The sequence below is a fragment of the Podarcis pityusensis genome (assembly GCF_964106645.2).
Source record: "Podarcis pityusensis genome assembly, chromosome: 5".
In the NCBI taxonomy this organism is placed as follows: Eukaryota; Metazoa; Chordata; class Lepidosauria; order Squamata; family Lacertidae; genus Podarcis; species Podarcis pityusensis.
This window is the reverse complement of record NC_138032.1, coordinates 33349005-33374591: the sequence shown is the minus strand read 5'-3', so window position 1 is coordinate 33374591 and position 25587 is coordinate 33349005. Positions and strand designations below refer to the sequence as shown.

Here is a 25587-nt window from a genome sequence, read left to right as displayed (position 1 = left end):
GGGTACAATACTTAGTAATCAAAACATTAAAAGGGAAACTACATTTTAAAAGACATTTATTACAAGGCATGGTCTTCATGTGACAAGAGCTTGGAATAGTATCTAAGGAGTTCTACACAACAGAAATAGATACTGCAATGCATTTCACAGGTCTAACCCTACTTACTTGATCCAGCTTGCATATAAAAACCAAGCTTCTTTCCACCATGAAGACTGCAGTAAATGAAGTTTAGGGAAAGAAATTTGTAAGAAATTTGGTCATTTAAAAAAAAAATCAGTCAGACATCTCTTCATCCAAATTAATATCGGTAGTATCAATATCCTCCAGGTCTAAGTTATCCAAGTCTTCATCCAGCTCCAGTAATGCCTGTGGCAGGAAGTACATAGAAGAAAATGGCTTACTAAATACCATGCATCTATCATTGCTAAAGAACTACTTACTGGGAACTACTTATTTCATTTCTGCAAGTTGAAATGCTGCAACTACTGCTTTTTAGTGATATTGGACTATCCTGCTACCACCATCCTAAACAACTATGGGCCTGCTAGATATATTTGCTTATTATAAAACACAGCCCCCAAATTGGGGTATAATAGGCAACTCTGATTTAAACCAATGTACGATCTGTATGTTGAAGGAAGAGGATGAGTAACTTGCTTCTGACTTCATAAAGAATTGTGAAACCTAGAACACATCTCCAAACACTCTGAGCAATGGTGATTAAGGAAGTTTTAGAGGCTGTATAATGGGGCAGTATTTACATTAATATCTAAAATATTACACATTCCACAAGCAGAAGTAAATTTACCTAGGCAGTAGAGATGAGGATGGGGCAGGGTTTGGTACAGTACAGCAAGTCAGCAGCAAGATTAAAACAAGGTTATTTGCAAGATTGGTTTTATCAAAGATATCCTGTGTTCTGTTAGGATAGTCACTATCTCTGTAACACAAATATCAGTGACTGGCTTTGATACAAAGCATTGACAATGAGCTGCATCTGTATAAGGACTTCCTTGAGAAGTAGGTTTGCATGCTGATATAACTACTTTAAGGTTGTATCTACTGCTGTCACACATATGGGAATGGACTTCTGCTCACACAATGGGACTTCACTGCCTCCTACACACTTTCAATCTGCTTTGGGATTCTGGAGCAGAAATGGGGGAGGAGAGGAAGGCAAGTCCTGTGGCACAACTGGAAACCTACTTGTGCAACACAGGATTCTGTCCTAAAGAACCAAAACCTAACAAGCTGAATGGAAGAATTCAAGTTTTTATGCAGCTAGGTTCAAGCCTGAAACCTATGGCTTTAGCTGACAAGATAAGGGGCAATATCCAACACTAGTCATACTCTGGGCATGACTTAAGTCCACTGACTTCAATGGATCTACTGTGAATATGACTAATCTTGGATATCACAAATACCTATCTTGCTGGAAAGAGTTAGAGAACGTTCAGTTTTGCAGTCCAATTTGATCATGGTGTATAAACACATTAGGGATATGTGGGAGAAAGTTGAAGGAAGCATTCTTTTTAGCACACACTCTGCAAACAAGCTTCATGTGCCCAAGTTAAGAACACCCATCCTAAACAAAATCTGATTGCAGCCAAGAGCATGCAGTAAGAATGTACTGTGATGTACTGATCAGAAATGTAAACAACTACTAAGCACAAGTTTCTATATTAAATTAAGAGGAAATCAATCCAATGGCAAACTTCCCTAAAGAGGTCAGATTAACATTTAGCCACACTGGCGAAAGTGTTATTCTCTCAAGAGCTCTCAAGTACAAATCTGATCTCAAAGGCTATACTTCACAAGAAAAAGGTAACATAGGAAAGTGAGCAAAGTGGGGGAAATTGCAGAATGGAGTTAGCTTGTCACTGAATTGTTTTATGCAGAATGGAAATGTAATGGTAGAATTCTAGATTGTCTCACTCCCCAAATGATCTGCCTTTAATGTTCGTACATTGCAAAAGTAACTAAACCAAGCTTCGCCTCATGTGCCAGTTTATTACACAGAGGGAGATTTGCTATCGCCAATCTTGAATCTAAAGCTCTGCTGACTTACTCTTATTCTGTATAGCTTGTAGAAAAACCTCTAATTTTGAAACTTCCAATGACAGTTTGGAACAAGAGAAATAAGAATTGCTACTGGGATTAGAACCTTCCCAGTTTTAGGATTTTTCATGGTGCACTTGAGCTTTTACCTTTTCATCTTTTATTGTTTCAATTGGGTCCTTCCCTGCAACCGGAGGCACTATCACAGGCTTAGGAACTAGTTCTTCCTCTTCTGAATCCTTATGACGAAAAAGGAAATATTTAAATATTTGATAAGGCTCATATAAGGAAAAACTGGATCCCATTCTTAGGTTGCGTAACCCAAAGAAATGGATTCAGCAAGAAAGCATGTAGTATTAGCCCTACACAAAAGCAAATTCAAGAGAAGGCAGCATATGGAAAGACTATGTACCATTTTGTTCCATTAAGACATTGTTTCTACAATCTTACCTATTGCCCTTAGAACTCCTGATCTAATTGACACTCGCCCTGTTCAGATGACATACCAAATAATGGCCTGCTTGTGACAAAAATAAACTCTAGTGAGCTACCCATTTTTCTAACACACACTCAATAGGGAAGGAAGCTTAAAATGTCTGGTTATATTTAAATAGGTACAGCTTTGCCCTAACCACAGTTAACATACCAGGATCTCAAAGCTAGTTTCAGATCCTGGTTTATTTGAATTAACTTTGGTTGGAACTAACCACAGCTGCACATAATTAGATGTAATGGAAAACTGCAAAATGTTCAAAACTGATCTAAACTTCTATCAGGTTGTTGGAGCAGAACATTCAAGCCTGAGCATTCTCATTACAAGAAACTATAGTTTATTGTGACGTGAACCAGGTCTCTCATTCCTGGAATGTGCAACATTTGCTCGCCATTCCTTTCTTGCTACCCTTCCTTCTCCCTTGCTCTCAAAATTTAGCCTAGAAGGACAATCTTCTTAGATGTTGTGAAGTATATGTGGATGGCCTCATAAAGCGATAAATAATAAAAAGAAAACTAAGAATTTTAGAGCTGTTGCTCAGGGCTATTTCAAAGTGCTGAAAGCAACTGTGATGGGAAGAAATGCAGCAATGTTCAGGAAGACAACCGATTTATTCAGACACAGAAATCAGGAAAACTGACAGCAACAGAATTATCTGCATGCATCTAAGTGCCAATGCTATCCATAACAGTTTCTATATTAAGGTAACATGGTATGAAAAGAACACAATTACAGAGCAATTGCTTGTCACCAAAGTAAATGTAAACTATAAAGAGGACGGACAATCTAAATGGCTCAGTTTTGTTTTTTTAAACAGTCCATAAAAAGCCACAGGATTTTGAACATTTAGTGGAGATAACTCTTACTCCAGAATTTCATTAACACTGACCTGCAATGCTTCCCCTATTTTTGGTGTGAAACTTTTAGCTTCTTCCAGTATGTTTCTCTCTTCATTTGGCTACCAAAGACAGAGAATATATCATGTGAGTAGAGACTTTTGCTGACACTAAATAATTCTCAAGGTCATGCCAGATTTTATATGAAATTGTTCATAACTTGTATTTACTTACAGTGACTAGGGGATATTTATTGGCTGGCCGCAAATCAGTTTGTGTTGCCTTGATGTATTCTTCAGCAACAAAAGCTTCCTTTAATCCAGGGAACAAGTTTTCATATTCTGTGGGATCAGCAAGTGATTCTGCAGCTTTCTGGTTGACTTTAGAGAGATTTTCTCTCCACAGTTTTACAACCCTATTGATGGAACAGATGGTCATTGCAAGCACCTCCATTATAAGCAAAATATTTTTACAAAACACACACTAACACTTCAAAGTTACCTTGAAACTTGGCTCGGCAAATATGTTCGTGCTAGGAAAGCAGCTTCTGGTAACCGTCCGGTTTTAATCAACAGCTCAAGACAACTGTCAAGCCTACAATGGTACATTTAAAGAAAGTCACATTTTCATTTGTTTGGGTTTGGCTAAATAAAACAAAGCAAAAATAAAAGTAAAATCTAGTTTTTAAAATGTACCCATTACTGGAGTATAACACAAATGTGACAATAGTAATAATCAGAGGATTATACTAATATCAAACCATTGTGTTCAACGTTACTGGCAATGTGGTTTTAAAGGCTAATGAATGTCTAATGCCCTGATCCTATGAAGCAACTACATAGGATCAGGCATAAAGCTGCTAAGGTTTCTTAGAGGAAACAGGTTGTTCTCTTATACCATCTTGGCTGTGAGTGCTGAAAGACCTTGCAGGCCTTTTTCCACCTGGACTGGGAGGGCAAGACCCTGACTGACTCCAAGTACAAAAGCTGAGGCTTTTGAATAGATTCTTGGACTGGGGTACTGTTTAGGGGCTTGGGGTGTTGCTGTTATTTATATTAATTTTATCTTTGCTTTAGATTACAATTTATGTTGGGAAACAGTTTGATTTGCTTGTGTACCTTTTGATGTTTTATTTATTTTTTTATGATTACTTTTGTTACATTTGTAATTATGTATTTTTTCATGTTGTAAGCTGCCTTGAGCATAGTTTTAACTATGGAAAAGTGGCATACAAATAAAATGATGTATGTAGGTCTTATACTGGCACTGGCAAGCAGCTTTTGATGCTATTGTGCCAGACATACTCCCCGGGCCTCTTCATGGTATATAGTTTTGCAATAAACATCGCAGGAAACATAATTAACACCACTGTTACATCCTGTAGACCATTCTTAGATTTCCCTCAAATCTAAGAAAGCCAAAACTAATAAATTGAGAGTACACAGGACTTTTGCATAGAGAGGTTCTATTGCACAGACAATGGATAAACTCTGGATTTTCTTTTTAAACAGCCTTCAATGTTGGATCCTGCACACATGCACTTCTTTACTTTCCATCTCCATCTTCCCTCATAAGTGAATCCATTCCCTTGCACCCACAGCCTTTCCCATGTCCATTTAAGTCATAATCCATTTTATTGTCTTTCCAATGCTGGCTCTCTCAGAATTAAAGGATCTCATTGACCACCTTTCCTTGTTGGTTTCCATCCTCCTCCCCCCTCTGTTTCAGGTACTTATTAATAACTTTATAAGTAATAATAATAATTTTTAAACTGCCCACTACTACTGCCATTTGTTCCTGGTTTCTTCTAATCAGCTGCTAACTCAGACAGTTGCAAAAGCTTTTGGCTGCTCTGCAGAATGACCAGAGGTCAGATCTTTTGTCAGTCAACACAACTCAGCTGTCTGAACCAGCAGCAGCAGAAAAAGATTACTACTGCTGAGTGATTCAGAAAGCACTGTAAATCTGGGAAAGAAGAACTAATGCCAACGCAATTTGGGGGCAGTTCTCTGCAGAAACAAGTCAAGTGCAACAGTAGGAAACCACATCAGCAAAATAAAATGATGATGATGATGATATCACCATCAAAAATTTGCCAAGGGTGTGTGTGCATTCAGGGCCCACATAAAAGTTTGGGGATTAGCCACCCCTAGTATAGATGAGAGATTATTTGCTACTTACTTTCCTTGCAGGAAGTAGCTCATAAAGGCGACATTGTTCTTCCCATCTTTTTCTGCCCCTTCGGCCAGCTTGTTCACCATGCTGGTATTTCCTGAAGCTGTGGCCAACAGCAGTAAGCCACCGTAGTCTTGCGCATGGTGCAGGCACTCTTGGGCAAGGCCAAACTGGCATTTACTGATAGCAAGCTCAGCCAGCTGCTTCCACTTCTGCTCAGACTGCGTAAACAGAGAGCAATTCCACATCAGCCATGTTTGACATTGTTCTGAAGCCTATTTAGACTAAATTTAGCCCAGTTAGGTTTTTTATCTCAGCTTTCTCATCTATAGTTCCCCACTTGCACTGAATGTTTCATTCAAAGCACATGGTCATGCCTTAAGAGAAGATACTTATTGCACTATTTGGACATCCAAGAACTACGGGTATGCCTCTTCTAAAAATTAACTCTTGGTTAGCCCACAGAAAACTTCTCACTGCCCAGATCACCCTCAGTATTTTCAAACTATGCTCTGTGAACCAAAAACTATGAACCTTGAGACTATCCTAGACATGTGGACTATCTTATACCACTGAAACATCATTCAAGCAATCTAGTCAGATACTCCAGATTAGCAGCAAAACAGAAAATATATTTTAAAAAACACTTGAATTAAGCTGCTTGCTGCTGTCAAAATCTGGGGAAAGCTATCTTGCTCTCACTTCAGCATTACAGACAGAAATCATATCAAATAATCTTGTTTAATGCTTTACAATAATATAAAAATCAGGAATTCTAGAACTTCAGTGGGCAATCAATATTTTACACAGATTCCATTAAATTCAGTTCAGCCTTGACACTAAACAACCAGGTTAACTTTGCACCTTTATTGCTGGCATCCATTTGTCTCGAGAGACAATGGAAGAATGCACCTTTGAGGGTAAAGTCAAACCCTGGAGAGTTACAGCACCTGCTGTGGCTGCAGAGACTAATACAGGAGAGACATGTTTTATTGCAGGTGGGGCAGGTGTAGGTATTCCGTTTTGCTGCTACAGCTGGACCTTTATAGCCAAAACATTTCTTTCATAAGAGACTATTCTTCTGCATCTTAACATGGACGTTGGTAATTCATTTTGTGTTTCTAAAATGGTGTCAGCATACCTCTGCTTCCACTGCAAGCTGATATGCAATCTTAAGTTCACCAAGCTGAAGAGCAAGCTCAAAGCGGTGTTCTGGGTCTGTAGATACTGCGAGTGCTTGCTGTTTGAAGCCCTGAATATTATAATAATAAAAAAGACATTAGTGAAGGAATCTTCTTAGCAAACCACAGCAAAAATTGATACACAAATACATCTCCCTTTTTACACAAGCCAAAAAACAACACACCATGATTATTTACCTTGTATTTAAGAGCATTTAAGGGCCTAATAGATATGTCCACCCCTGCCAAATTAAACTTGCAGCCATTTCCAATTCCAGTATTTTAATCTATATTTGTTGACCAAAGATTAATTTGATAGAATGTGCCAAATGTTTTCACCTGCTTCTCAAGGAAGTGTGCAACTCTGGTCCTCTGTTCCTTTGGAATTGTGGGAAGAACTTTGTCAGCCATACTGAAGTCTCTCCTCATCACGGCAGTTTGATACTCTAGCACCGAGACTAGCAAGGAGTAACTCACTATGTTCAGTTCTTTGTCACCAAGGTAAAGTCTGTTGTCTTTGGGGATATATCCAAGTAAATACATTGTCCTTTAAGGAAAGGGGGTGGGAGAGAGAGATTGCATTCATTAGAATAACTTCAGTCCGAGAAATCATCTGGCAGAGTGATCCTAATGTGGAGCAACAAACAGCAAAGTGGCAGTTGAACCACCACATCCCAAGCTCCACCGGCTGGGGAAGATGGTGATGGGCTGGTTCTTCAGTATATTTAGTGCATCAGATCCTGGCTGGGGTAGCAGAGAGGCACAAGGACCCAACTGGGATGCTTTGCTTTCCACTGCTGGTAGAACAACGGCTGGCAGCAGCATTCTACTAGCATGGGCAATAGCAATGGTCTTACAACCACCAGCACTCCTGTTGGCCAGAAGAGAGCCATTAACACACCATCCTAACCTGCACTCCCCTAGCCATCAACATCACAGTCCTTAAGATTGCACGCTGAATTATCAGGAAATTATGTAATTCACTTGAATTGGACTGATATGCTAAGGATAGTGAGTCTCTATCAAACTGTGAGTATGCTGAGGTACAGAAACTCCAGATCACTGAGGAGACCCACCCCACCTCAAAGGAATTTCTGAAACTCTTCCATTTCCTTAAGTAGTAACACACTGGAGATAACAGCAGTGACGGATAGGAAGAATTTATGGCTTAGCACCAGTATAGAGAAACTTTGGCCCTCCAGACGTTGCTGAACTACAACTCCTATCATCGCTGGCCATTGACCGTGATTGCCAGGGCTGCTAGGAGTTGTAGTTCAACAATATCTAGAGGGCCACACCTAGCTTAGTATGTGATCTTAAAGTTTAGCCCACACTTGTCTTAGTGCCATATCTGAAAGACAAAAGAATCTTCAAGAAGCAGGTTACATGGGCAACACAAAAGCTACGCAGTCAGATTTACACTCTAAATAGCTTCTTACTTAAGGACCAAATTTCTGCCCATCACTGGCACAATAATTACTTCTTGCCACAGAACTCTGCTCAATGTGCATTGAACTATCAAAGAAGTAGAACATGCTACACTTAATAGCAATAATTTCATATCTTACTTTGCCAAACCTTTATTAGGCATTACAAACCCTTATTAGGCATTACAAATATAGGCCATCATAAAACCTCCATATAGAAAATTTTAAAATATATGCAAATTTCATATCAATTAGAACTATATCTGATGAATAGCTGAACACTCACCGGTCCAAATGTGCAATGGTGACGATTTCTCCTCCAACGTAGTAGTTCAGTCTGTTCACAGAACTGGTATAAATAAAACAGTCGCCTACCCACAGCCCCGTTTTCACAATCTCTTGAATTTCACCAAGGACCTGGAGAAACAAAGGTGTTTAGGCTTAGGACAATCTTGTTTACTAAACTCTCCATAGTCACTGGGTCCAATAAAAGAGTTTAATTATATAAATGGGTCAACTCCATAGGCTTAGTGATGAAGAGTCCCATATTAATAGAAGCTCAGCTTAAAATACTGATCCACCAAAAAAACCTCTTCTACTACAACACAGATAAGATTAACAAAAGTTCAAATTCCCTACTTACCACAGTTCCCTTAGTAGTGGGATATGGTACAAGAAGTTCCATGTGCCATATATGTACAAAGTAGCCTAACGATCTTTTAAAATCCAACAGAACAAAGTTCATTCACTAACTTTGTTGTCAACAAAATATTCTGAACCAGGAATGTGACCTTCCAGCTATTTTTGGACTCCAAACTCCCATTAAGTTTAGCCAGCATGGCCAATGGTCAGAATGATAGGGGATGGAGTCCAACAACATCTGGAGGGCCACAGGATCCCCAGCCCTGCTCTATACAGATCAAGACAGCTGTAAGATTCTTATTTACATGAAGCCTTATTAACATCTTAATATGGTTCCCTTGCTGCTGATGTTTAGGAGAACAATTAAATTGTTTCTTTTTCAATTAGGCTTTAGAGACCTCATAAGTATTTATGCTGCTATCATGTTATATTGTATTATATTGTCAATTGTATATCATTTTACACTGTTTTTATTTTTATTGTATACCACTTTGATTTCTTTAGAGAAAACAGGATCTAAATGATTTAAAATGACCATGTGTGTCCCAAAGCTAATCTTCCAAGTCAATCTATCTTGTCAATTTCCACATTCTCCTTATATCACATGGCTAGTCTGTTAGTTGACAGCAGTATAAATGGTTTAAAAGACAGAATCAGATCCAAAATGCCTATTAATCATTAAGTGTAGTTACCTCAAAGGCATCTTCAATGCCATCTTCAGTGACTCCCTCATGTGTCTCTTGGGCTGTTGCAACTTTTTCAGAAAGATACTTCAGAATGAAGAAAGATTCTTCAGTGGCTATGCAGACAAGCTCACCAGAGTCAGACCAGAAAATCTATATCAAAACAATGCAATAACCTTTAAGGTTTGGGCTCAGATTAGAAGACAAATTAAGCCTATTGTGGCACCAAAAGAGATAGAGCACACTAGTTTTGTTTTAAGACTCCAAAAGTTTCATAATTAACAGCAGCTGACCTAGCAAGGTGAGCTTTAATTAATCAGCAAGTTTCAATTGGAACAAAACTCACATGTTTGGGCTGGATTTCAATTCTGCGTATCAATTCTGTATTTTCCCAGTCGTAAAATGCCAGGCCATTGACAGATCGGACACCCAGCAAGAAACCGCCGTAGATACCTTCAGGGGACACAAGCAGAAGAAATTAGAAGCTTTCTGGACAGTGTTTAAAACTAGCTAAGATGAGTACAGAAGATAAAATGCATAACGTGCCTTCTGCTCCAAAGTCAGGTTTAAAAGACTTCTTCTCTTTGAAGTTTTTAAATATCTTGACACTGCTGTTGCTTTCCCTGATTGCATACCTGCACACAAACAAAAGATTTCAGTAGAACCAAGCTCTTATTCAGCAAGATTAACAAACAAGGCCAGAAGCAGTCAATCCTGGCACACTGGCCATATAGATTCTGCCAATGTTCTCTTGCAGACTTGTATAGACAGGTTATTCCCCTTTTGCCAAATCAGGTGTGAAAGGACGGCTGGAATAAGGCTTAAATTGACTGGATGCAGTCCACAGGCCATGTGTCTTTGCCTCCAACTACGCCATAAACTGAATTGGGATGCAGCCACTACAAAAACTGTTGGTTTCACTTTTTATATTTCATACTGAATTTTTTAAAAAAACAACAACAGCAGACCAAAGAGCTATGCAAAGACAATTGCTGTTCATAGTCCAAAACAAAGCGTCATAATATTAACAAAAAGTTAAGATTAAACAAAGCACAAAGGACTTACTCTGAAGAATCATGTGCCCATGCAAACTCCTGAGCGGAACCAAAGCTTTTGTTTCTCAGTGCCATAGCTGTGTAAATGATGTATTCACCATCCCCACACACTACTACAAACCTGTAAGGTAGTAAACACAAAAGAAATGTAAATTACAGTATGCAAGGAAGGTTTGTGTAAGACTTGTAAAACTCAGAAAAGCCTGATCAGAAAGATACGCACATACAGTGTCTCTGGTCCTAAACAGAATTTAAAATTAATGAACAGGTTTAAGTTTTTATCTTCGGAAAAAGAAATCCCTTACCGCCCATTGGGATTGTGCTGAATAGTCTGAGGATATATTTCACAGCTGCCCATATCTTTCACAGCAAGTGGCAGTCTCTCTCCGTCTTTGATTTCAGCATCCCCCATTGCTTTCAGATTAGCTTGCTGAATTTCTGAATGCTTAGCCCAAATTATCTTGCCATTAGCATCCATTGACATGGCTGGCTCTTCACGGCCAAGCTAGCAAGGAAAGAAGTATGAGGAGAGTAGATGTATACAATAGTCAATGTAACTAATAAACCAATTTGCTTAAAAACCTTTTGATGTTGACAACCAACAGTTTATTCTCCAATGCACTTACTACAAATAAGACTGGTGTCCTCTGCAATGACCCCAATTATTTAATAATAATATGCCAAGTAATTATTCCACTAGTGGACATCTAGCACAGTTAAATATTTTCTAAGGCACATACCTTAACAATGATGCTACCTTCATCATATCCCAGAGCCACATTATTTGATCCTCTCAGGCTCGCCACACACCACACCCTTTCCATGCCATAGTTCAGAGTACTTTCCAAACGGTAAGTGCTTGAATGCCAAATCCGAACAGTTCCTATGCAGTGGCAGAGTTATCGCATTCAGCATTACTTAGATACTTCAGAGGGGGGGGGGGGAGGAACCCAACCCCCAATCATGATTATTAATACACTGTTTCATACCCTGTGCAAAACTGGGTTACATAAAGGACAAAGAATAAAACTACAAAATAAAATGCAACAAATATGTAAACTGCACAAATCACCTAAATACATAAAGGAGCAGAATCATAATGAAATAAAAGAACAAAAGCATCATCAAAAACTTTTCTGAAGATTTATGTTTCCATTGTCCACAGAAAGGCAAGCAGCTATTGGGCCAGGTGATTCCACATGTGTGGTGCCGTACCTGAAAAAGCTCTCTATCCTGTGCTCCCCTGCAGGAGAACATAGCCGGATAGAACCAGCACTTTGAACTGGACCCAGAAACAAACAGATACTCAATAAAACTTGCACAACTGCCCTCTCCAGGTGTTTGTAACCTGTGTACAATACATTGGGGGGGGGCACAGGAGCTGTGAGGACGAGAACAATAGATCCACCGCCCCTCAGTTTTCTGTTGCCTTCCATGAGTTGGGAGGGGGCATATTCTGGAGTAGGAAGGCTCCCTTGTACCTGTGGAGGCTCCCTGCACGTTTTACAACTGTGTAGATAACCATCACGTGTGCAGGAGGTTCCCTGCTTCAGATAACTGTCCTCCAATTTGTGGAGGGCATCAAAAATGATGAGGGGGCGTATGGTTCTAGCAGCACCCCCTTTTTCGTTTAAATGACTTACAAATGCCTGAACCTAATTATCATCAGTTACTGCAGTCCCAATTAGAAGTAACTGCTGCATTTTGAACCATCAGTAGCTTCTGTACATTTTTCAAGGCAGTCTAACAAGAAATGCATTAGAGAAGTCCCAGAGGGATGTTGCCATAGCATGAATGACTGTGGCCAGGCTGCCTTCTCCAGTCTTTATATAAAAGATAAGTATTTTCCAATCAGAGTATTAAGCATTTGTTTATCACTTCTCAGACATTTCTAACTGAAAAGAATTTAAATCTGTGCAATGGAAATATCTCTCATGGAACAATTCTACCCTTCTTGCATTTCATATTTATTTGTAATTATACCCCTTTTAAGCCTCCATGCATATTAAAACTCACGGTCTCTAGGTATATTTCACTTTTGTTTATAATGCTCCTCGAATAAAGGAGCTGTAAATGAAAACAGTTCACAAAGAAACCCATTAACAAGCCTACACTTTGGCTCTGCAACGCATCTATACAAACTATAACAGGACTATTTCTAATTGTCTCAAGTAATTTGTAAGCATCTGAAAGAAAAAAATGCTCATGTCAAGCTTTGGTGAGATGTTAAGTTCTCACTGCTACAGAAAACCCCCATAAGGAAATAAACTGGCACTCTAAAAAGAATTGAGAAATGATTGAATTTACCATCTTCAGAGCCAGTGATGATGATGGGAAGCTCAGGGTGGAAACTAACACAGGACACATTTTGTGCGTGACCCTCAAGAGTTTGCACACATGTTTTATTCTGCAAAGGGAGAAAAGAAATGAAGCTGTGGATACAAAGACTTGATAGCACTCTTTAACATATGATAAATGTTATAAACCAAAAATTGAATGACAGTTACAAAGTACCTAACTAGACCTTTCTGATGACAACTTTATTACTTATTTGCCACCCATCTAACTGGGTTGCCCCAGCCACTCTGAGTGGCTTCCAGCAAAATATAATAATCTTCAACGGAATACGGCCAATGAAAAAAAATATTCATATACTTGATTTAAAAAACAAAAAACCATAACATTTTTGCTTTTTCAATATTATGCAAATAAATGGTATAGGAGTAGTAGGACACAACATACCTGATAGTCCCAGATCTTTACAAGGCGGTCATCTGCTCCAGAAATTAGGTACGGCTTGTCACCTCCACTGTAGTAATCAATGCAATTTACGCCTTTCTCATGGCCTTCCAAAGTGAAGTTGGGTGATGAAGAACCAAGCTGCCACACCTTGCAAGAATATGAAAATGATTGGTGACCGGGTCTAATGAAACCCAGGAAGCCTTTGTCAAACCTTCACATATCACTATTGGCTAATTTCATGTGTTTAGAACAGAAGACAAAGGGAGCAATATGATTAGAAGCCTTTGTTAAATCCTGGGGCAGATTCTGTCCCATCCAAATTCTGTGTGATGACAATAACCCCTACGATAAGCAGATCAAAAGTTAAACCCAGGGATCACACTATTTTGAGCACAATCTGCACTACAAGTGTATCATGTGCACCAACCTTTGTATTGGATGCATACTGGTGCAGATAAATAAAAAATAATAATCTTCCCAGAGTATTAAAATGACTCAAAATACAGTTTATGCTATATCCTCCAAGCAGCTGTTAAGCACCTACAATATAAGAAGAGCATTTCACTTTAAATTTAAAATTCTGATTTTCCAGTAAGAAATCACTCTACCTTGATTGTTCTGTCCAAGGAGGCACTAGCAAACTGATTATTATCCTTAGGATTTATGACAATCTGCATCACATAATGAGTATGCCCTTCAAACACTTGAGAACAGGACCATTTTTTATCCCAGTCCCACAGCTTAATAAGCATGTCATCTAGGAGAGAAAAAAACCTTCCATTATGCACTTCATAAGCACCAAAGGGAAAGAAAAATAGTGATAACCTAAGACTATTTTTTTTCTTTTGTTTCCCTGAACATCTACCTGAAGAGTTCAATATGGCTGAAAAGCTTATCTTTACAAAATCACTTTTCAAGAGTCTACTCATTCTAGTGATATCAAATTTGCAGTAACCTGTTTAGCAGTCCCACTCTCCTCTTTAATATGAAATATGCCAGCGGGACAGCATCATGCCTAAGTGCCATTGCTCTGACAGCACTCCCTTCCTCTTTTTCCTAGACATAACCTGGCAGAGGGTGTTTCTCTCTGATCCTACCTGGCCCCCCAAAAAGGTTCACAGCTAAGTCCCCTCCCCCAGCCCCAAACTACTGTTATATTCAGATGTGCCACAGGAAAGCATGCATTGTTTCTCTTTCAGATACTGAGCTGCTGCTGTTTGGTCAAGTTTTATTCTTAATCAAATACTTCTATGACATATTCTTTCTAGAGCATGGATGGGAAATCTGTGGCCCACCAGATGTTGTTGAGGTGCAATTCCTATCATGGCTGACCTTTGGTCATGCTAGCTGGGGTTGGTGGGAGTTGAAGGCAAGCAAAATGTAGAGGGCCCTAGTTTTGTATCCCCATAATGAGAGTTTTATGTTGCATAGATATGCATCATCATCATTATCAGCAGCAGCAGCATACATTTAAATTCTTTGAAGTTTGACTACATCCTACCACAGTGAACTGGATAACTGAATACAGATGCTTGAGAACCATAAATACTTATGTTTTGTAAGAAGAAACTGGGTTTATGTTAAAATGGGACTAGCATATAATGGAAACAAAGATCTGGGGCACTTAAGATATAAAACAACATAAATAGGAAGACTATGAGACAATAAACCAGCTAATATGGATGTAGTTCTAATCAGGGATGACTAACTTGTGGCCATCCAGATGCTGTAGAACTAGAACTCCCACCAGCCACAACCAGCATGGACAACAGTTGTGCAATTATAACTTGGCAACATCTGGATGGCTAAAGTTTTGTCAACCCTGTTCTATAGCTTCGGATAGGATTCTGCAGCAATCTTGTTACAAGTTCTGCAGTCGCTAAAATATTTGCTACTTCAAGGAGGTACACAGCTTATTTTCTTACAAAATTCTAAAGACGCTGCTAAGAAAGAATAACTCATTAAAATAACATTTAGTAATAAAATTAAACTCTTACCACTGCTAGTTAGAATGAAAGGTTGTGTAGGATGCACAGCAATGCAGCGGATATAATCTGAGTGTGCTTCAAACATGTGAACCCTTTCCAAAGTGTTGTAGTTGAAAACCCGAATTTGCATGTCATCCTATGAGAAAAGTCCAATAAAAATCAGCTTCTCTATAAATGAAAACTGAATTTCCACTTCCAAATAAAGGATTGTATCTAATGCTGCCATTCTGCTTGGGCATCAGACTTCTATTTGTGCAATGGAGCTTTCCCTTCTCTCCTCTGTGTCCCACCCATGCACTCTCAAAACCTGCTCCAAAGAGTTGGGGGACTCTCTAGAGCAGATTTAGGCGACGTGCAGGGACAGGAGAAGAAAGGGAAGTCCCACTGTGTGAATGGAACACAACTCACAACTTTACTGGTTTTGATCTTGCATTGTTTTTATTAAACTTGTTTCTAAGCTTCCCTCATACAGAAAGATACATTTAAAAAAATAAAAGGTAACGTCTAGCATCACTTTGCATATATTTTAGTGCAGAGATAGGAAAACAACTGGTCCTCCAGTTGTTGCTGAACTACAGTTCTCATCATGCATGACTACTGGTCATCCTGGCTGGGCCTAATGGGAGCTGAAGCCCAACAACATTTGGAAGGCCGCAGGTTCACCACCTCTGCTTTAGTGGACTGTATACCTATATTTTTGCTAATATAGCACCTTATACCACACTGTATCTCTCTTAAAAATCATTAACCATCCTTAGTCCATAAGGTTCCTCTGCAATTAAATTTGCAATTCAGAATTTCTTACCACTTAAATATCCTTCTTTTCAAAAAGCAAACCTCTAATTGATTAGTAGCTTCAAGGTTCCAAAATAAACAACAAAACATTATTAGTGAAAGAAGATAACTTACGGCTCCTGTAACAACCCAGTTTTTCCTTGCCACAAATTTAGATGCTCTCACTGGTAGGTCACATACTTCAAAAGTCTTCACTAATGTCTGAAAACAAAGTTTACATTTTATGTTAACTTTTATGCATGAAAAAACGCTTTTTAGAAATCTCTTTAGCTATTTCAGATAGCTGTTTTTCAACTGTCGGAACACGATGGACAATATTCTAGAAACATAAATAAATTACAAAAGTTACAAAAATAAGTTGCTAAATGTTTCAAACACTTCATAAATTTAATATTCTTAGGAAAATAAATACACCACACAGTTCAATGCCCTTGAGTGGGGGGAAGGGTCTTAATGTGATACCACAATCCCAATCAAATCCAGAGGACCCTGTGACTTCATAAAACACAAGCAGTCCTGATCACAAATCTCCCCAATCACATTTAATTGGGCCCCAATATCAATAATCATTTTACGACTTTTCACTGAACATATTTTATATCACACATTACCTGTGTTTCATGGTTCCAAACACAAACGCTACCATTGTAAAGGCTAGCCAACATCCATGGCTCTGTGGGATGCAAGTCCACACTCTTCACTCGATCAGATCGAGCTGTTAGCTTACGCTTTATGTCAAGTCGAAGAGGCTAAATAGCAGAAGAATATAATGAGGCTGTTACAAACACATACAATAACTGGTTAAATATATTTATACTGAAAGAAATTTGGACAGGACCTAAACAGCCAGTCATATTTACATAAGTGGTTCACACTAGCCTGACTGCAATAAACCTGTTCATTCATTCATTCCCTTACAGACTGTTCTCTGGAATGGCCCAAAGATTTAATTTACCCAGGCCATGCTAAAATCAGCAACAGCTGTCAGCTTATTAATACATTATTGTGAAAAATAACACACATTCATCATATATCTAGTCCTAGGCTAATTTTGGCAATGTGAGAGGATTTCAGATATGAAAGAACAGTTTGGGATGAAATTATACTGCTACAATATTCACAAAAAGTGACACAGATAAAAGAGCATGTTCATGCCCTTTGTGCACAGCCCTTTTTTGGGCAAGTGTAATAGAAGTACTAGGTAGGATTTTTTAAAAAAACAACTGATGCCCCATTAGTATATATACAAACATCCAGGAAAACTCACAGGTCACTCATAAAGCACACTGCATGAATTTGACTCCAAGCTCTTCCAGTTAAAAGCATATAAATCAGGCGTAAGCAAACTCGGCCCTCCAGATGTTTTGGGACTACAACTCCCATCATCCCTAGTTAACAGCACCAGTGGTCAGAGATGGTGGGAATTGTAGTCTCAAAACATCTGGAGAGCCGAGCTTCCCTCTGCCTGATATAAATCAACAGAATCCTAAGAAGATGCTGCTAGTAAAAGTTGGCAGTACTGGGCTAAATGGACCACACATCTGTCTCTATAACTGGCATTTTTATTATACTGCTTCGATCAAATCTCACACCCTCTTGGATGCATCTAAGCTAATCTATTTATACAATTTATAAAACCCAGAAATGTGCAAGCTTACTTTCACCCTCCATTTGTTTTCACCTCCAACTTCCACGAGCCCCAGCCAGCAAGGCTAACGGGATGATGGGAGTTGCAGCAGAACATCTGGAGGGCCACGGATTGGGAAAGACTGTTGTAGACAATGCACTTCCATTTCAGCAGGCATGAAACGGGACACTACATACAGGAAGCAACCCTAACCACATGCCTGGCCATCGGCTTACTATCCATACCGCAGAGCCCTCAGTTTAAGATATGTACACAGGATACATAAGAGTGTGAATTACAGTGGTACCTTGGGTTACATACGCTTCAGGTTACATACACTTCAGGTTACAGACTCCTCTAACCCAGAAATATTACCTCGGGTTAAGAACTTTGCTTCAGGATGGGAACACAAATCGCACAGCGGCGGTACAGTGGGAGGGAGGCCCCATTAGCTAAAGTGGTGCTTCAGGTTAAGAACAGTTTCAGGTTAAGAACAGACCTCCAGAACAAATTAAGTTCTTAACCTGAGGTAAAGGTAAAGGTACCCCTGCCCGTACGGGCCAGTCTTGACAGACTCTAGGGTTGTGCGTTCATCTCACTCTAGAGGCCGGGAGCCAGTGCTGTCCGCAGACACTTCCGGGTCACGTGGCCAGCGTGACAAAGCTGCTCTGGCGAACCGGCACCAGAGCAGCACACGGAACGCTGTTTACCTTCCCGCTATAAAGCGGTACCTATTTATCTACTTGCACTTAAGGGTGCTTTCGAACTGCTAGGTGGGCAGGAGCTGGGACCGAACGACGGGAGCTCACCCCGCCATGGGGATTCGAACCGCCGACCATGCAATCGGCAAGTCCTAGGCGCTGAGGTTTTACCCACAGCGCCACCCGCGTCCCTTAACCTGAGGTACCACTGTACTTAACTCGTTCTGGAGGTCCGTTCCTAACCTGAAACTCTTCTTAACCTGGGGTACCACTTTAGCTAATGGGGCCTCCCGCCCCCATGCAATTTCTGTTCTTAACCCGAGGTACTATTTCTGGGTTAGCGGAGTCTGTAACCTGAAGCGTATGTAACCCAAGGTACTACTGTACAGCAATGCTTGCAGGCAGTGCTTTTTTCTGGGGGGACGCAGGGGTACGTATTCCCCTAAACATTTTGTGAATCAAAGTTTGGCCTCATTGAGGGGCAGTATTTCAATATGTGTAGGAAAATGAGAGTACCCCTAAACTATTTTTTTTAGAAGAATCAGCAGCAGCAGCAGCAGCACTGGTTGTCGCCTTTCACACATCTTCAGATGAGAACAGGCTGACAGCTGGTAAGTGGTGGCCAGCAAATGCTTTCATCAACCATCACTCGGACCCCACCCCCAATAGCTCTTCCATCACCACCAGTCCAGATGCTACTTGTGAATATCAGCAGCACTGGAACAAAGGGAGCCTACACACAACCATGGGCTCCAAAGAGGAGCTGGCTGTGAGCTTTGCGCTGCACAACACCAAAGCTGCAAACAGTTTGATAGAGGTAAATCCGCTAAGAGCTTCAGGAGAGGCAGCAATAGCACAGGTACCGCCTTCCCCATCCCCCACCCCATAATCAAAGCAGGCAGAAATCAGCAGATGAGCCTTCTCCTGTCAAGGCGCCTCCATGCCGGGAAACACTTCACCTGCCGGATTTCTGCCTGCTGTGCGGCTTAAAAAGACGGGGAATCCTTGGCCCCGCCGGGCAGGCCTCTCTCTCCCCGGTTCCAGCAGCGCCTGCTCCTCCCCACCCACCAAGCCCACTTCCCTGGCAGAAACAGGCGGCCTCCTGCCTTCGGGACCCACTGCCGTAGCCCCCTCCTCGCCCAGCTCACCATGGCTCTGGGTCGCGCAGTCCGGGCTGCGGCCACCAACGCTCCCCGTCTCCCTCACAGCCCAATTCACCGACGTGGAGCTTCCGGCTGCGGCGGTTCCCGCGAGAAACGGGGAAACATCGCGAGAGCACGAGCCCTTCCGCCTAGTCGCCTCTATCTCGGCCAATGGGTGGAGCGGAAGGGAATGTTCGTAGAGGTAGCCAAAAAGTGTAGAGTGACCGCATATGTCTAGACACACACACATACAGATAGAGAGAGACTTATCCGCTTTCGATTCGGCGCTGTTCGAATGGGGGGAAAGCACGCGCGTTTCTACCTCCCGTGAATATTAAGTGGACAATTCGACTTCCCACTAGCTATGATTGCTCTGTTAAGGGGAGCCTCGCTGAATTTAACGAAGTAGCAAGTGGGATAGCTCAGTTGGTAGAGCATGAGGCTCTTTTTCTCAGGGTTGTGGGTTTGAGTCCAACTTTAAGTGAAAGAGTCCTGCATTGCAGGGGTTGGACTAGATGATCCTCGTGGTCCCTACAGAAATATACTCGGAGTCGAGTGTGGATTTCATGCTCTTTATTCAGCTCATAGGTAAAGGTAAAGGGACCCCTGACCATTAGGTCCAGTTGTGACCGACTCTAGAGTTGCGGCCCTCATCTCGCTTTATTGGCCGAGAGAGCCGGCGTACAGCTTCAGGGTCATATGGCCAGCATGACTAAGCCGCTTCTGGAGAACCAGAGCAGTGCACAGAAACACCGTTTACCTTCCTGCTGGAGCGGTACCTATTTATCTACTTGCAATTTGACGTGCCTTTGAACTGTTTGGTGGGTAGGAGCAGGGACCGAGCAACAGGAGCTCACCCCGTCGTGGAGATTCGAACTGCCGACCGTCTGATCATCAAGTCCTAGGCTCTGGTTTAACCCACAGCGCCACCCGCATCCCACATTTAGCTCATAGTTCCCCCAAAATATCTGCTTTCTATACACTATTTACACAATGGGCCGCACGTGATTGGCTAATTCCGGGATTCTCCTGTAGGCCAAACAGGTTGCGGATTCACTTCCACCTGGAGCTGGATTGGGTGGCTCCTGTGGACCAATCATACTGTTCCATTGTTCTAGGACCAATCAGACTGCTGCATTCTGAATCCTATTGTTCTAGAACCAATCAGACTGCTGCATTTTGGATCTTGTTCAACTCAGTACATAACACCTACCAACTCTAGAATTCTGCGATTCTATCTGCAAGTGTTGCTTCGTTTCCCTCCCTCTACCTACTTGCCTCAGAATACTCCAGCTGACCTCAATACCACTACGAAACGCAAAATAAGCAATACATGTTTCACTCAGGTGGAAACAATGATGTATACTCGGGTAATAAAGGGATCTGGAACAGGGGCATGAAACTGTTAAGGTCACACACACATAACCCAGTCCTATGTAACCATCAATTTAGCAGACATTATCGAAACCCATCTAGACAACAGGCTTTTTGGACCCAAATGTTGGAACACAGAAGTCTGCAGCCACATGGCAGGGATCCATCTGTAAATTGTACACCATTGATCCCACTTAGAAAAGACTCAGCTCTTCATTTAGATATCACTGCTCCACAGTCATCCATAAGAGCTGTGAACAGATAAGGAACACTCAAACCCTGCATGCTAGATAGCAGCAGAAAAAAATCATCCCTTCCTCCAAATGTCTTTTCAGAACCTACTGAAGTCCTTCCTTTTTTAACAAGTCTTTTAGGTGAGGTTTCTTATTCCATGCTGAATCTGTATTGGATTTGAAACAATTTTAAAAATATCAGATTGTTTTGTTTTTGTAAATCTAATTGTTTTATATTTGTTTCCATTGTGGATGTTTTTATTTTGTTAATTTGCTTTGAGGTCTTCTACAGGAAGCAATTCATAAATGGAAATAAATGACTAAATGAATGAATAATAATGAACTCAGGCAGTGAGTGCCAACTGCCAACACAAAATGAGCCACCAACACACACACACAGCCTGATAAAGACTGAGCATACTCAGTCACTACAGAATGGTGAATGTCCGTTGGAAAATGAAACCAGAAAACTGCAGGTAGGAGGGAGAATGGCCTGTTGGAGGAAGGCATAGCAAACTGATCGGAGCTCTGAACAAAAGCACTGTTTTTGGTTTTGTTGTTGTTCCACTTGATTACAATAGCCTCTAAGCAGTGTATGAGCAACACAATGAAAATAAAAACCAGTTAAAACTATAAAATATTCCATTGAGAATAATATTGTTATGAGCTGAGGGGGTAGGCTGTATGCCTGAGCCCCCTTCTAATTCCTGGATTCAATTCTTGAAACATCCAGGCTAGCATCCTGGTGAGGTAACGGCCCTCTGAGTAAGGTCCATTAAGGTAACAAAGGAACTGGCTCTGTGCTAGACAAAAGTGGGTGGGCCCCACTCTCTCAACTCGCTGGTAATTAGAAAAATAAAAGACATAGAGAGTTGAGGCGTATGTGAGCTAGAAGGTAGAAGCAAGGCTGCAGGCTGGCAGCTGGGAGACAGAACCATGCCTGATTTCTGCTGGAATCCAAGGCTGTGGCTATGGGGGAAGCAAGACCCTCTTGGGCTGTTAATGCTGTGAACCCCAGGTTGTATATATCATTCAATATAACCATATATCATTCTGAGAAAACCAAACCCTGGGTAACCGTCTGGAGTCTCACACCGCTAGGAGATTGGGGAGGCGTGCAGCAATATAAAGTAACATTTTTTGCAGGGCCCTCTTGTCACACCTTAATATGGAATCTAAGAACAGCAGCCAAGATTCTAATCATTATTCCCTCTGATGATCCCAACATCCATGCTTCTATCGGTTTAGAAGCAAAACGGGGCTACCTCAAAAATTAATTTAGTAGTTTCTGCATACACATGACATGGCCCAGGTACAGAGACACATATAAGTTTTTTTAACTAGAAGAACAACTTATTTATATGTTTGTTTGTTTTTAAAGCCTAACTGCTTTAAAGTTGGAGTTTAACAACATCTAAAGGACTACAGGTTCCCTATTCCCAATTTAGCAGATTTTAAGTAGGTCCATGCTGGAAGCTTTTGAAGTGGCTTGTGGTAAAGGTGTGTGGTGTGGGCTCTTAGAATATTCAGGATGTACACATAAACAGATCTCTTTTATTTGTCCTTTCTGCCACCGGCACAATAATTAATCATTTTCAGGTACATCACATGTATTTGCCATGCCAACTTCACTTGCACACGTTTTAACTATCTGATGCAAATGCCTTCTTCATTTTGCAGGGCTATTTAGTTATTGGTCTCCATGTCGTGACTTACAACTAGTTGGCTAATTGGGATGTTTAGTTCAATGGCATATGTCCTTCAAGAGGCCTGAGCTGAAAGGATATTAATCCACTTCATTAACCCTTATTGAACAGATGGTAACCACTCTCAGATCATCCGAAATCCGTGCTGAATTTAAGCTAGTGATCTAGATGTGACAGGTTGTGTATTGCATTACCCATCTGCTAGGCTATCCCACTGCTTGGCTGAACCTACGAACCAAGCACCCAGGAAACAATAAAATCTAGAATTGCTAGATGCATTGTATTATTTCTGCACGAAAGAATAATTAGTTTATCACTGATGTACTTTCCTGAGTCAGTTCCTGCTGTCTGTCCTTAACGACATCCGATGATTAGCATTTGGACTTTGAACATGGAAGGTGGTGGAATATAGCGTGGAGAATGTGTTACAGCAAGATAGCCATTATCATTTGCCAAAGGGCAACATGGCAGCTTGTGGAACAGCAGGGAATTAAAGAAAGCAAACACCACAGAAAAACAATCAGTGTTTCTAACAGGTTGCTTTGTATCTGCTTAAAGTTTTAGATTTACTCCTGAAAACACATTTTTACATAGCAAGCTGCCTTATATTGAGTGAAGCTGTTAGTCTACTTAGACCTGTACCGTCAGTCAAACACCAAGTTTTCAAATTTTCCCCGCTCCAGAGCTGGCAGCAACTGAAACTTGACCTTCTGCATGTAAAATAGTGCTTTACCAATGACACATGACCCCTTTCCTTGCAGACTTTATTGCACATGTGATCTTCCTGCCAGCTCAGATACTAGCCTTGTTCCCTACAACCAAACAAGGGGATATGTGGAGTCACTTTTGGTCACTTTTGCAGAGTCTATGTACATACTCTAGAGATGCATGTAAGTGCTCTTTGTGTGATCAGGGACTCTGCAATCTTGGTCCAACAATTCCACACGTACACACACATTCAGTAGCCTCTGATCATGTTTCTAAGGGCTGTTATGAAAGGACTTGTCAAATGAGATTGCTACAGACTTCTAAAATCACTACCAAAATGTTATGTAGTGTAGTTTCACCCTGGGCCAACAGGGGGATACTGTATATAGTTTTCACTCAGGTCTGTAGATAGTTTTCACTCAGGTCCGCGGCAGTTATTTTAGGCGGGAACTCTGGGCTGTTGTGGTTACAATGTTGACAGCCGGCTGCCTATAAATACAGGCCGGCTGAGCTGTTCGCAGTTAGTTCTATTCCAGCTTACCATAATAAAGAGCTACTTGAAGAAATCGCTGTGCCGGCTGCTATGTCAACCCACCACCTAACTCTGGCGACGAGGATGGGATTGATGGACATCAGAGCACAGCCAGATGCGGCCAGCCTCTGAACTGAGCTGAATCACTGAGCTGAATCACAGAGCGAAATCACTGAGCGAAATCACTGGGCAGAACCAATTCAGAGCTGACTGTTCTGGCTAGAGCACTGTGTTCCATCCATCGCCCTTCACGCCGGCATCGGAATCATGGCTTCACTTGTGCCTCTACCGCCGTTTGCGCCAGCCTCTGAATCATGGGACTCCTACCTCGCTCGGTTCGACTGCTACCTCCAAGCCAACGAGCTGACAGAAGTATCACAGGAGCGGAAGCGGGGCCTATTCCTCAGCCTCTGTGGGCCTGAGGTGTTTGAGACGGCCCGAGCGTTGGTTGCGCCTGAAGCAGTCCAGGCAACACCATGGGACACGATCCAAGAGAAGCTCCGCAACCACTACGCACCAAAGCCGTCCAAGATTGCTGCCCGCCATGCGTTCTACCACCGGAACCAGGCAGAGGGGGAGTCAATCAACAACTACACCACCGCCCTGCGACAGGCTGCAATGCACTGTGAGTTCCGAGACTTAGACGATGCCCTGATGGATCGAATCGTCTGCGGGGTCCGGGACATCCATCTGCAACGGCGCCTCCTAGCCAAGCCAGACCTCACGCTACAGAAAGCCATTGAGGAGGCTGTGGCCTCAGAAGCTGCTGAACGCTCCGCCCAGGAGATCCGCAAGTCCAGCAGCCCGCGTCTTGCTAGGGAGCCAGTTCCGGTGCATCATGAAAAGGCCAGCAGTGAGGAGGCATCCTCCAGTGAAGACGATGACGTGCACCAGACAAAGCGGGAGCGCAGGAAGTTCCAACAGAAGTCCAAGGGCCAACCGGAATGTGCTGGCTGCGGAGGCAACCATTCCCGTGCCAAGTGTCGATTCAGAGACGCCATCTGTAGGAAGTGTTCCAGAAGGGGCCACATCGCTAAGGTCTGCCGATCGGCTCCGTCTGACACCCCCCCTTCATCGATTCGCAAGTCCAAGTCTTCACTCCAGTCTGCCAAGGAAAGTTGTTTCGCTCTCACCAACTGCCGCTGCCCGTCTGGAACCACGATTGGCCAAACCGACTCGCCTACGCGACGCAAGCTGAACGTCACGGTGCTCATTGAAGGAGCTCCATGTGACATGGAGATCGACACCGGGTCTGCCCTGTCCATCGTGTCATGGAGCACCATCAAAAGACTGGTACCCAGAGTGTCCAAAAGGCAACTCGACTCTCACCGCGTACACCTGAGAGACTACCAGGGAAACGACATTCCCGTGGTAGGCGTTGGCCGGTTCCGGATCGCCTTCAAGGATTTTTCGGGCCTGCTCCGGTTGGTGGTGGTCGAAGGTCAGCGGCCAAGCCTCCTAGGGCTAGACTGGTTTGATGCCCTCGGC

At 41.8% G+C, this 25587-nt stretch overlaps 1 protein-coding gene across 1 annotated transcript; it reads right to left on the bottom strand.

Annotated features, from left to right (window-relative positions):
* Window positions 1–39: 39 nt before the first annotated feature.
* On the bottom strand, window positions 40–19676 carry COPB2 (COPI coat complex subunit beta 2). The gene is made up of 22 exons (XM_081006885.1): window positions 19553–19676; window positions 16688–16825; window positions 16191–16277; window positions 15291–15417; window positions 13902–14050; window positions 13294–13440; window positions 12859–12958; window positions 11292–11434; window positions 10857–11056; window positions 10562–10672; window positions 10043–10131; window positions 9843–9949; window positions 9506–9649; window positions 8458–8588; window positions 7084–7291; window positions 6705–6815; window positions 5570–5784; window positions 3890–3982; window positions 3623–3803; window positions 3442–3510; window positions 2209–2298; window positions 40–367 (listed from the first exon to the last, which is right to left on the bottom strand). Exons 1-22 carry the CDS (start codon window positions 19553–19555, stop codon window positions 275–277), a joined length of 2736 nt encoding a protein of 911 aa, XP_080863011.1. The 5' UTR covers window positions 19556–19676; the 3' UTR covers window positions 40–274.
* Window positions 19677–25587: the final 5911 nt, after the last annotated feature.